Source organism: Vipera berus (assembly GCF_964194415.1).
Source record: "Vipera berus genome assembly, chromosome: W".
Classification (NCBI taxonomy): Eukaryota; Metazoa; Chordata; class Lepidosauria; order Squamata; family Viperidae; genus Vipera; species Vipera berus.
This window is the reverse complement of record NC_138210.1, coordinates 42,362,859-42,376,645: the sequence shown is the minus strand read 5'-3', so window position 1 is coordinate 42,376,645 and position 13,787 is coordinate 42,362,859. Positions and strand designations below refer to the sequence as shown.

At 45.5% G+C, this 13,787-nt stretch overlaps 1 protein-coding gene across 1 annotated transcript in view; it reads left to right on the top strand.

Annotated features, from left to right (window-relative positions):
- LOC308676262 (transcription intermediary factor 1-beta-like) overlaps positions 1–13,787 on the top strand; it is a gene marked incomplete at its 5' end in the record, with an annotated part of 73,734 nt that overhangs the window by 28,105 nt on the left and 31,842 nt on the right. Inside the window, 4 exons of the mRNA XM_081342076.1 lie at positions 11,545–11,657; positions 11,767–11,899; positions 12,188–12,323; positions 13,395–13,511. Of these exons, the coding sequence (XP_081198202.1) occupies positions 11,545–11,657; positions 11,767–11,899; positions 12,188–12,323; positions 13,395–13,511 (499 nt within the window). The remainder of the gene's footprint in view (positions 1–11,544; positions 11,658–11,766; positions 11,900–12,187; positions 12,324–13,394; positions 13,512–13,787) is intronic.

The window sequence follows — 13,787 nt, the reverse complement described above, 5'->3', positions numbered from 1 at the left end:
AATACTGCGGAAAGTAAGAGATGAACCAATACAATATAAAAATAAAGAAATTGTGGTCTTAAAACAGATACCTAAGAGAGTCAGAGATTCACGAAGACAGTACCATTTTTTGATTACGAAGTTGATGGCTAATGGCATAAACTTTAGATGGTTGATGCCAGAAGGCATCTTAATAAACTGGAACAATACAAGATATAGACTTGATTCAATTTGGAAAGCAGGAGACTTTGAAGAGAAGAATAGGTCAATTTTGGATGAAGGAGTAAAAAGAGGCCAAGGAGAGAGTAAAGAACAGAAACAAACAGAAGAGAAGACTCAAGGAGCAACTGCACAAACAAAAGAACAGAAAGAGGAAGGTCTTCAAAAGGGGAGGATGAAGGACCTGCTAGAGAACAAAGAACTACTAGATCGGTTAGACCGAAATATAAGTAAACGGAAATGGATAAAAAGTGGAATTTTTCAGTAAATATAAATGGACTGAACTCTCCAATTAAAAGAAACAAGATTTTTAGGAAACTATGGAAACTGAATTTGGATATAATTTGTGTGCAAGAAACACATATAAAAGCACAACATCATAAACTATTGGAATATCCAAAAATTGGAAAACTTTATTATACATCAGCACAACAGAAAAAAAGAGTAGCTTTATATATTAAAGAGACAATAAATTCGAAAATGGTATATTCAGACGAAGAAGGAAGAATATTAATGGTAGAAATTTATCTATGCACCGAATAACAATGAAGAAATTTTTTATAAAAGTCTACATAGAAAAATAATAGAATTGGAGTATCAAAATATCTGTTTATTAGGAGATTTTAATGCAATAACAGATGGAGAAATTGATTATAAAAGTAACAAAACAAGGAAAAATGGTAGAGGAAGATTACCTAAGACATTTTTTGACATGGCGGAGGAAATTGGAATTCAAGATATTTGGAGGGAAATAAATCCACAAAAATTACAATATACTTTTTATTCAAATAGCCAGAAATCCTGGTCAAGAATTGATATGATTTGGATGACTGCTGACTTGAGAATGAATGTGCAGGACATTGAAATAGAAATAGGTACATGGGCAGATCATAACCCTCTGAAAATGACTTGGAAAGAGACACAAAAAAGGTCAAGATGGACTTTAAACTGTTCCATATTAAAGGAAAAAGAATTTATAGAGTTAACAAAAAAAAGAAATGGAACTCTTTTTTAAAGAAAATAAGAAAGAAGATACTAAGATACAAAATCTATGGGACACAGCTAAAGCATACTTTAGAGCAGACATGTCAAACACAAGGCCCGGGGGCCAGATCTGGCCCACGAAGTGGTTTCATGTGGCCCATGAAGCCATCCTGGAAAAAGTGAGGGAACGGCCCCCACTGCCTTGGCCCTGGCCCAGAGACCCTCCTTCTGCCAGAGACCCTCAGATCTGTCCCACTCCTGCCCAGGCCCCCATAGGCACCCTTGATGCAATGATGTAGAGCTGGCCATGCCCACCCAGTAGGCCATACACACTCTAGCCACGCCCACCCAGTAGGCCACGCCCACCCTGGACATACCCACCTTTAACAAGAGATATGAATATGATACTGAGAGCTTTGAAATAAGGAAAGGCACAAGGCAAGGATGTCCTCTATCCCCTCTGTTATTCATTTTCACATTGGAAGTTTTAAATCGTTTCAGACAATTCCGATAAAACTTGGGGGAATTTTTTTTTAAAGAGTTGAATTCTTTAGTTTTGAAGTTTGTATGGCAAGGAAAAAAAGCTAAAATAAAGAGGAAAACTTTGCAAGATGCTAAAGAAAATGGAGGTTTTGGTTTACCTGAGTGGGCTCTGTACTATCAAGCATCTGTATTGACATGGGTGAAAGAATGGATAATGCTTAGGAATAAAAGGTTGTTATGCTTGGAGGGACATGACTTACACTCGGGATGGCACGCGTTTCTGTGGTATGGGAAAAACAAAATTCATGGATATTTTCAAAACCATTGTATTAGAAATGCTTTGATAACAGTATGGGAAAAAATGAAAATGAAAATATATGTAAAAATTCCAGGGTGGTTATCAACAATTGAAGCCTTTTCACATGTAAATTTGTTAGATTTTGAAAAAAATTGGACGTATAGAGACATTTTAAATATCGATGGGACATTAAAATCAAAACAAGAACTGGAACATCAGGGTATCAACATGTCATGGTGGGTACGCTTACAAATACAAAACAGATATGAAAAAGATATGAAAATGTATGGATTTTATAAAGAACCAAATGTGTTTGATAAGATATTAACTTCTGATGAGAAATTAATTTTAAAAATGTATAATTTTTTGTTAACTTTAGAGATGGAAAGTGAACAAATTAAAGGGACAATGATAAGGTGGGCGGAAAACTTTGGTTATAACATAGAATTAGAAGAATGGCAAAAATTGTGGGAGAGAAATTATAAATTGACAATGTCAACTGCATACAAAGAAAACTTGTATAAAATGTTTTATAGATGGCATTTACCTCCAGCTAGCTAGATTAGCAAAAATGTTTAAAAATGTATCAGGCAAATGTTGGAAATGTAAACATAACTTAGGTACATATTATCATATTTGGCCCCTTCATGGATTACTGCCTTGTCGTGGCGAAGGGGCTTGCGTAATTCAATGAAGCTATGAGCAGGGCCACCCAAGACGGAAAGGTCATAGCAGAGAGTTCTGACAAAACGTGATCCACTGGAGAAGGAAATGACAAACCACTCCAGTATCTTTGCCATGAAAACTCTATGGACAGTACCAAAAGGCAAAACGATATGACGCTGGAAGATGAGCCCCTCAGGTCGGAAGGCGTCCAATATGGTACTGGGGAAGAGCAGAGGGCTAGTACTAGTAGCGCCAGAAAGAATGAAGCGACTGGGCCAAAGCCGAAAGGACGCTCAGCTGTGGATATGTCTGGTGGTGAAAGGAAAGTCCGATGCTGTAAAGATTTTTTCTCCATAGGAACCTGGAATGTAAGATCCATGAATCAAGGAAAGCTGGACGTGGTCAAACAAGAGATGACAAGACTGAACATCAACATCTTAGGTATCAGCGAACTAAAATGGACAGGAATGGGTGAATTTAATTCAGATGACCATCAAGTATACTACTGTGGGCAAGAATCCCTCAGAAGAAATGGAGTAGCCTTCATAGTCAATAAAAGAGTAGGAAAAGCAATACTGGGATACAATCCTCAAAATGACAGAATGATCTCAGTTCGAATCCAAGGCAAACCATTCAATATCACAGTAGTCCAAGTCTATGCCCCAACCACCGGTGCTGAAGAGGATGAAATTGACCGGCTCTATGAAGCCCTACAGCACCTTATAGAACTAACACCAAAAAACGATGTCCTTATCATCATGGGGGATTGGAATGCTAAAGTAGGAAGCCAAAAGATAACCGGAATAACAGGCAAGTTTGGCCTTGGAGTACAAAATGAAGCAGGGCACAGGCTGATAGAATTTTGTCAAGAGAATACGATGGTCATAGCAAACACTCTTTTCCAACAACCCAAGAGACGGCTCTATACATGGACATCACCAGACGGTCAGCACAGAAATCAGATTGACTATATGCTCTTCAGGCAAAGATGGAGAAGCTCTATACAGTCACTAAAAACAAGACCAGGAGCTGACTGTGGCTCAGACCAGGAGCTTCTCGTTGCAAAGTTTAGGCTTAAACTGAAGAAAATAGGGAAAAGCACTAGGCCAGTCAGGTATGAATTAAATCATATCCCTGTTGAATATACAGTAGAGGTGACAAATAGATTTAAGGAATTAGATCTGATAGGGTGCCTGAAGAACTATGGACAGAGGTTCGCAACATTGTAGAACAGGTAGCAACCAAAACCATCCCAAAGAAAAAGAAATGCAAGAAAGCAAAATGGCTGTCTGAGGAAGCTTTGCAAATAGCGGAGGAAAGGAGGGAAGCGAAAAGCAAGGGAGAAAAAGAAACATACGCCCAATTGAGTGCAGAATTCCAGAGAATAGCTAGAAGAGATAAGAATGCCTTCTTAAATGAACAGTGCAAAGAAATAGAAGAAAACAATAGAATAGGGAGGACCAGAGATCTCTTCAAGAAACTTGGAGAGATGAAGGGAACGTTTCATGCAAAAATGGGCATGATAAAGGACCAAAATGGCAGGGACCTAACAGAGGCAGAAGAGATTAAGAAGAGGTGGCAAAATTACACAGAAGAACTATACAAGAATGAGCTTAACGTCCCTGATAACCACGATGAGGTGGTCACTGACCTCGAGCCAGACATCCTAGAATGTGAAGTGAAGTGGGCCTTAGAAAAGGTGAGCAACAACAAAGCTAGTGGAGGTGACAGTATTCCAGCTGAGCTATTCAAAATCTTAAAAGACGATGCAGTAAAAGTGCTACACTCAATTTGCCAGCAAATTTGGAAAACTCAACAGTGGCCACAGGATTGGAAAAGATCAGTTTACATTCCAATTCCAAAGAAAGGCAGTGCCAAAGAATGTTCAAACTATCGCACCATTGCACTCATTTCTCATGCTAGTAAAGTTATGCTTAAAATCGTACAAGCTAGACTCCAGCAGTATGTGGATAGAGAACTACCAGAAGTACAGGCAGGATTTCAAAGAGGCAGAGGAACTAGAGATCAAATTGCCAACATACGCTGGATCATGGAGAAAGTTAGAGAGTTCCAGAAAAACATCTACTTCTGCTTCATTGACTATGCTAAAGCCTTTGATTGTGTGGATCATAACAAACTGTGGCAAGTTCTTAAAGAGATGGGCATACCAGACCATCTTATTTGTCTCTTGAGAAATCTATATGCAGGTCAAGAAGCAACAGTGAGAACTGGACACGGAACCACTGATTGGTTCAAAATTGGGAAAGGAGTCCGGCAAGGCTGTATACTGTCGCCCTGCCTATTTAACTTATATGCCGAGCACATCATGAGAAAGGCAGGGCTAGATGAATCAAAAGTTGGAATTAAGATTGCCGGAAGAAACATCAACAACCTAAGATATGCAGATGATACCACTCTAATGGCAGAAAGTGAAGAAGAACTAAAGAGCCTCTTGTTGCGGGTGAAGAAGGAGAGTACAAAAGTTGGGTTGAAACTTAACATTAAGAAAACCAAGATCATGGCATCCGGCCCTCTCAATTCCTGGCAAATAGATGGGGAAGAAATGGAGGTAGTGACAGATTTTATTTTCCTGGGCTCCAAGATCACTGCAGATGGGGAATGTAGCCAAGAAATTAAAAGACGCTTGCTCCTGGGGAGGAAAGCCATGGCAAATCTAGACAGCACACTAAAAAGCAGAGAGATCATCCTGCCAACAAAAGTGCGTATAGTCAAGGCTATGGTCTTCCCAGTTGCAATGTATGGCAGTGAAAGCTGGACCATAAGAAAGGCTGAGTGCCAAAGAATTGAAGCCTTTGAACTATGGTGCTGGAGAAGACTCCTGCGAGTTCCTTGGACTGCAAGGCGATCAAACCGGTCAGTCCTAGAGGAGATCAACCCTGACTGCTCTTTAGAAGGCCAGATCCTGAAGCTAAAACTCAAATACTTTGGCCACCTAATGAGAAGGAAGGACTCACTGGAGAAGAGCCTAATGCTGGGAAAGATTGAGGGCAATAGAAGAAGGGGACGACAGAGAATGAGGTGGCTGGATGGAGTTACTGAAGCAGTAGGTATTGTGTAGTGGGTCCGACGCAAGGTAGAGACGCCAGCCGGTGTGTGAGTTCAGCTCTTTATTGAGGGGGGTAGTGAACTGGGGAATGAGGGCTACCTGGCCTCCTTATATACCTGGCCAGGTAAGCTAACAGCCAATGGGATTGGCCCAAGGTTTCCCACCGAAACTGTCCAGGCCAACGCCCCCTGGTGGCTGTTGCTATGCAGGTGCCTGCATACATAACACCCCTCTTCCCTTAGAGAAGAACCACATAACAGCAACAACAACAACTATGACTATGCCTATGTAAGAAAACACAAAGTCCAGTGTGCGGGTCACTTGCACACATAGTCTGACAGGTAGGCTGTTGTCCTGTGTGGACGGGTGGATCGTCTGGGTGTGCTTGGCCCCTGGGCTTGGACCGTGGGTTCCTGAGGCCTTTGTGCAGGGCTACAAGGAGCCGGAATCAGGAAGTCCTCCTCCTCTGGTCCCTGCTCTGTGACGTCCACGGCTGGGTTGACCCCTCTGGGAGTGTGGTCCTCCTGTTGATCGTGTGCGTTGAGTTCAGGGACGTGTGTGACGCGCTCAGGGGCGTGTGTGATGTGCTCAGGGACTCTTCCTCTGAGCTGATCGATGTGTCGCCTTATGCGTCTGTCCCCCTCCATCCCTACAATGTACGAAAGGGGTCCTGTTTTCTCGACCACTGTCCCCGGAACCCAGGGATGTCCAGCCCCATAGTTCCTTGCCCAGACCAGGTCCCCCAGGTTGAGGACCCTGTGTGTGGGTGATGATGGCAATGGTGATGGTGGTGATGCTGGTGATGGTGATGTCGCCCTTCTGGTCTCGGCTGCTACCCGGTCTGGGTGTAGGCGGTCCAGCTTGGTGATGAGGCGCCGTCCCCATCGCAGTTCTGCTGGGCTCTTGCCGATAGCCACGCATGGTGTTGTGTGTTGGGCTAGTAAAAATTTGGCCAGTCTGTGGTGCCAGTCCCTGCTGATGATGCGCCGGAGTGCGTCTTTGGTCGTCCTTACCATCCGTTCGGCCTGCCCGTTGGTAGATGGATGGAAAGGCGCGGAGGTGGCGTGCCTAATCCAGTTCGCCTTCAAGAACGCCTGGAAATCAGCAGCAGTAAACTGAGGCCCATTATCAGACACAATTACGTCGGGGAGGCCGTGTGTGGCAAAGAGAGCTCTGAGCACCTGGATTGTCCTCCCCGAGGTCATGTTGGGGACAGGGACTACCTCTAACCACTTGGAGTGACTGTCCACCACTACTAAAAATAGTTGACCCTGAAATGGCCCCGCATAGTCAATGTGAATGCGGGACCATGGCGTGTGTGTGGCCTCCCACCGGTGTACTAGTGCATGTGGCATTTCTGGCCTGGATCTCTGGCACGTGTAACAGGCCCTGACCCGATCCTCAACCTCCTTGTCCAACCCGGGCCACCAGAGGTAGCTCCTAGCCAGTGCCTTCATTCTGACCACCCCCGGGTGCCCTTCGTGTAAGGAGTCCAATACCCTGGCGTGTAGTGCGGGTGGAATGATGACCCTGCTACCCCACAGGAGGCATCCCTTGTGAGTGGAGATTTCATCACGTCTAGTGAAGTAGGCCTGAAACTCTGGTCCCGGGGATTTGTCCTGCCACCCTGTGCAAACCCATGAGAGCACTCTGCCCATGATGTTATCCGTGGCTGTGTGGCTGGCAATGTCCTTGGCTAGCACTGGGCACTCGGGTAGTTCCTGCAGGGCTAGGATCTGTGTGGCTGGTGCTGGATCTGGCTCGTGTGTGTCTAAAGGAAGCCTGTTTAGACCGTCTGCGTGGCCCATCTCTTTCCCTGGCTTGTGCACCAGCTTGCAATTGTATGCTGCAAGGAAGATGGACCACCGGAGCATCCTGGGGGACAGAATCTGGGGGGTTTGCCTGTCTGTGGTGAACAGGCCCAGGAGTGGTTTGTGGTCCGTGAAGACAGTGAACCTGCCATATAGGTAATCGTGGAATTTCTTGATTCCTGCCACGATTGCCAGGGCTTCTTTGTCTATTTGGGCGTAGTTTCTTTCTGCTCCAGACAGTGGCCTCGAATAGTATGCTATGGGAATTTGTACCCCGTTGGGCTCAAGGTGGCTTAGGACAGCGCCCACACCGTAAGGGGATGCATCGCAGGCGATGCAAATGGGCTTGGACTCGATGAAATGGGTTACTGTGGACTTGTCCGACAGCAATGCTTTCAGGGCCTTGAAGCTCTGGTCATGGGTGGCCGTCCAGGCCCATGTTGCCTGCTTGTCTAGCAGCCTGTGGAGCGGTTCAGCGATGGCTGCCTTGTGTGGGAGGAATGTATGATAGAAATTCAGCAGACCCAGGAATGCCTGAAGCTCTGCTTTGTTCTTGGGTGTGGGTGCTAGTTTGATGGCCCTCACCTTGGATTCTGTGGGGTGGATTCCCCTGGCGTCTACTCTGAACCCCAAAAATTCTGTGGAAGGAACGCCTATGCTGCATTTTTCCTTTTTGAGTTTAAGGCCAGCTGTGCGCAGCCTTGCCAGCACTTCCCTAAGCCTACCTGCCAGTTCCTCTGCTGATGCTCCTGCGATCAGGATGTCATCAAAATAGGGGCAGACTCCTGGAATGCTCTTGAGTGTCTTTTCCATAACCTCCTGGAAAATGCCGGGAGCAACGCTAACTCCAAACTGCAGTCTGTTCACCCGGAACGCCCCCCTGTGGGTTACTATGGTTTGGATGTCAGCTGTTTCCCTAGTGACCTGTGAGTTGCTGGTACGCCTGTGCAAGATCGAGCCTTGCAAATATGGCGCCGCCTTGGAGGGAAGCGAGAACGTGACTGACCGCGGGAACCGGGTAAGCGTGCGGGTTTAGGGCGTGGTTCACCGAGCATTTATAGTCGGCGCAGATCCTTATTTCCCCGTTGGATTTGAGGGGGGTCACGATGGGGGTTTCCCATTCCCCTCCATCTACGGGTTCTAAGATTCCCTGGGCCACCAACTTGTCTAGTTCGCGCTCGATTTTGTGTTTGAGCACGAAAGGGACTCGCCGCAGCCGGACCCTAACGGGGGAGACGTTCGAGTTAAGCTTGAACGATATGGGTGCCCCGGTGTACTTGCCTAATGACCCGTCGAAGACGTCGGCAAACTATCGGCAAACGGCCTCAACGGAGTCCCCCTGGATCCGATGGATCCCGGATACTGAGATTCCCAGGGCCTCAAACCAGTCCAGCCCGACCAGGCTGGCTCTGCGGCCCTCTACCACTACAACGTCCAGGTGCCCTTTGCGACCCTTAAACCCCACTGAAACGGTGGCCTCCCCCTTCACCTTGACCGGTGAATTCTGAAAATCGGTCAGGGTTAATTTAGTAGGCCGTAATTTAATCCGTTGCTTGCTCCGGCTAATTATGTGATTAAGGGTCTCGTCCGAAATAATCGAGACCGCTGATCCGGAGTCAAGCTCCATGTTGCAAGGGACGCCTTGCAAACGGATTGCTAATCTAATTTTGGGTTTGAGCAGCCGGCGGCTACCCGTGTGGTTAATGGCCAGCCGGCTCTCGACATAGCCAATTTTTGTTTTGGTGGGGGCCCCAGTACCTTCGAACGGCGGTTCCTCCGGCTGCAGCTCGTGGATCTCCTCCCGGGGGCGGCGGCTACGGCAGACGGCGGCTATGTGGCCTGTTTTCTTGCAGGCCCGACACGTGGCGGACCGGAACTTGCAGAGGCTGCGCACGTGGTTCCCACCACACCCTGCACACCACTGAGGAACGGCGGTGTTGCTGGGAGGCCTGGGCCTGTCTGGGCGTCTGGCTCGCTGGTTGGGGGTCGACTTCCGCTGGAGGAGGTCGATGCTCAGGTCGTCCTCCTCTGTGGCCCCTTGCCGGTGGACGCTGGTTGCCTGGTTGCCGGGCCGGATTCCCTGGCAGGCTTGGACGGCCCCGCAGGCCGCTTCGTGGGCTAGGATGGCGTCCTCGGCTTCCTGGAGAGAGACCTCCTCTCTTTCGAACAGGCGCTCCTGCAGCCGCCTGTCGCTTAGGCCGCAAATCAGCCGGTCCCGTAGCCGCTCCTCCAAATTTGTGAACCTGCAAGCGATGGCAGCTTCCCGCAGGGCGGCGAGGAAGTCGGCGCCGGTCTCGCCGGGGCGCTGGTCCCTTTTCTCAAATTGTGACCGTGCGGCCACCTTGGAGCACCGGGGCTTGAAATGTGCGTTGAGCCTGGCCACAAGGTCTCGGTACGTGACGGTGTTGATGGCCTCCTGGGGGAACAGGTTCGCGGCGACTTCCAGCAGCGCTGGCCGCCCAAGGCAGAGCAGTGCGGCCGCCTTTGCACCGTCCTCCGATATCTGATTGAACCGCATGTACAGTTCAACGTGAGCCAGGTAACGGGCCCAGGTTTCGGGGCGGCGGGTCTCGAATTCGCGGGGTTGTCCGGCTCTAGCCATGGCGGCAGTTGCGGTCTTGGTCGTGGATGTGGCGCTTGGCGTTGCCGGTTCAGCTGGCGGTCGTGGGGGGAAGAAGGAAAAATGCCTTTCTCTTCAGCTCGCGGAGCGTTTCCCCAGTGACTTCAGCTCTTGGCCGGCAGCAATCCCACCTTCGTCGCCACTATTGTGTAGTGGGTCCGACACAAGGAAGAGACGCCAGCCGGTGTGTGAGTTCAGCTCTTTATTGAAGGGGGTAGTGAACTGGGGAATGAGGGCTACCTGGCCTCCTTATATACCTGGCCAGGTAAGCTAACAGCCAATGGGGTTGGCCCTAGGTTTCCCGCCGAAACTGTCCAGGCCAACGCCCCCTGGTGGCTGTTGCTATGAAGGTGCCTGCATACATAACAGTAGGCGTGTGCTTAAATGGACTCCAGAAGATGGTAGAGGACAGGAAAGCCTGGAGGAACGTTGTCCATAGGGTCGCGATGGGTCGGACACGACTTCGCAACTAACAACAACATCATATTTGGTGGACATGTGATAAAGTAAAGGCTTATTGGAAAAAAATACATGCTTGGCTAGAAAAAATATTAGGAGAACATGTAGCATTTAATCCCGATCTTTTTTAATTAGGTATAGTACCAGAAAAGACTAACAAACAAAATTTATACTTGGCTTTACATATTGTAACTGCAGCAAGAATAAGATATGTGCAATGCTGGAAAAATGAACAGGTACCGTCAGAAGAAGAGGTAATAAAGAAGATATTGGAATGCGCAGAGATGGACAGATTAACTATGAGACTAAAAGACGAAGAAACAGAATACTACAAAAGCTGGAATTTATTTTATAAATGGTTGAAAGAGAGAACCAAAGAGTAGAATTTGTATAACGTATCAGCGTCTTATGAACCCAACTCGCATGTTGTTTGAAAAACTAACATATGTATGTAGAGAAAAAAAACTTTATTAAAAAAAAGGAATGCAATAGATTTTGTATCTTGCAAAGAAAATCTCTTACAGAGCCCCAGTTGAGAAAGGTTGGTCAAGATATGCTTGAAGTGTATTGCTGTTCCTTCCAATATAATATTTGTGTTTGTTGCTTACATGAACAAAGATGCTTTATTAGATTTAAAAATTCATCTAGAGCAAGCAAGCTCTCATGGTCTTTTACTTGCCTGTTGCTAAAATAATTGAGACTGACAATAGATGTGTGATTGTGTATATATCTTTACATACTAGATTAATATTAATTTTCTGAGTGTTGAAATGATTGCCAGTAAGCTTCCAAATACAGTTCAAAGTACGGATTTTAACTGTAAAGCAATCACCTGAGCTAATAGCTATCTTTTGTATGCAAGTTGCTGAAAATGTGGCCAGAATGGTATTTGAAAAGAAGTGTTTGCTTTTGTTCTGTACACTTGTAGTTTTTAAATGATTCTTTTTTTATCCCCCAGTGGTTGATTGCCCAGTATGCAAGCATCAGTGTTATCTAAAAGACATTGTGGAGAACTACTTTTTGAGGGATGGTGACACAGAGGCTCTTGGGGATGCTAGGGATGCTAATCAGGTATGTTTGTTTTCTGAATGTGGCTTGTCTGTTTTTATATTTCCAGGCCTGAGGGATGAGACCTGTTCTTTTTTCCTCAGTTGATTAATCAGTAGCCTTTTTCTATTAGTGTTGCACTAGTTGTGAAGATAATGCCCCTGCCACCAGCTTTTGTGTGGAGTGCCAAGAGCCCCTGTGTGAGACATGTGTGGAGGCGCATCAGAGAGTGAAGTACACTAAGGACCATACAGTTCGATCCACAGGTAGGTAGTAAAACAAAGAAAAAGCCTCATGGACTGTAAATGATCCTAATCACAGAGTATGGTATGAAAAAAATGTAAACTTTAGTTGGCGGGGTGTGCTAGACAGATAAGGCATACAAAATTTAATATGCATTGTGGCTGAGAAAAGTAATGAAATCCTTTGAATCTTACTGCACTTGGTTCACTGAAGAAGGCTATTTTCATCTCATATTGGCATCTCATATACTCTTAGTCCCTGCAAGGCAATCTATCCACATAAGTAACAGAATGGTTTCTGTTTCTCTTGAGGCTCCTCCAAATCACAGGTGAGGGAGAAGACTATCTACTGTTCTGTCCATAAGCATGAACCTCTGGTACTGTTCTGTGATACCTGTGACACCCTGACATGCCGGGATTGTCAGCTGAATGCTCACAAAGATCACCAGTAAGCTTTCCTGTAGACTGTATAAGCATAGACCTGTTAATTTTGGATGATTCTTTCTATAATTTTCTGTGAATGTAGGGTTCATTATCCTGGACCTGGACCAGAGATTAGCAGCCTTTTCAGGCCTGGGATAGTCCTGTCTTAACTTTGTGCAGTGTTGTGGACTCTCCTCCTAACACTGCATGAGAATATGGTGATTTTAAGTGATTTATCTATCTCCTGAGATTTTGACCATTTTTTATTTTAAATTTGAATATCAATAGGTACTATTTGAGGACATTGCAGATGCTACAGTGTCTGGGGAAGTGTTTCAAGTGATCATCCTAACTTTGCTTCTCCTTTATTTTTAGGAATACATACATGCAGTTTCCATTAAATTTTCTTGAATGTGCTTCAAATAAATATTAAGAATTAGACTGTTTCTGTCTTCAGTTGCTTTCAGAAGTTTAGTTGTCCATCTCCCACTTTGTGAAAAATAAAAAAAATCAGTGTAATGTGTTAGAAGATACTGAATTTCTGTGCTGTCTAGCAAATTGTCGTGCCTTATATCTAGCAGTTCTCTTCTTTCTCTTTCTCCTTGGTTGAAATGGAGTATCTATACAGGTAGTCCTCACTTATGTCCATTTGTTCAGCAATTGAATTTGCAGTGATAACTGAACAAGTGGTACTTATGACTGGTCTTTGGAATTCCAGCTGTTACAATGTCTCTGCAGTCACATGATCATGATTTCGGATGTTCCCTGCCAGTTGCCCACAAGCAAAGTCAATGGGAAGCCAGCAGGTGTTGCGATCATGTGACATCCTCACTTAACAACCCATGTAATCCTTGCTTAATGAAGGCAATTGTGATTGCTGGAATTGCCATCACTAAGTAGCATGGTCACGTGATGTCATGCTTTATGAACATGTTACTTAACAATGGCAATTCTGGTCCCAATTGCTGTGGTTAACAGGGGACTCCTTGTAATGTCAAACAGATTAGGAGACTTTCTCCTGTGGTTAAAATAGCAGCATGTACACAAAGTCCATGAAAAGCTTTATATACAAAAGTTTAGAAAAATCTCTTTGTAGGTACCAGTTCTTGGAAGATGCAGTCAAGAACCAACGTAAGATGCTGGCTTCATTGGTCAAGCGCCTGGGGGATAAAAATGCCAATCTCCAGAGGTCAACCAAGGAAGTGCGCACCTCGTAAGTGTCCTTTGCTAAGAAAGTGATCCTTAAAAGTTAATATTAGCATGTCTAAACCTTGGGGGAAGAGAAAGACATGCTTGTTCCGATGCATTCTAGTGTAGTGTGGGCCATAACATTCAAAAACATTTCATAACCTCTGAAGACTCTTAACATCCACCCTTGCTAATCTTGAAGTTTGAGGATAAAATAGTGAGATTAGTTGATGGATCTGAATACTTTGGAAGAAGGACAAGCTGAATGTCACTATCCCTTATCTATGCCCCTTATCTAGGA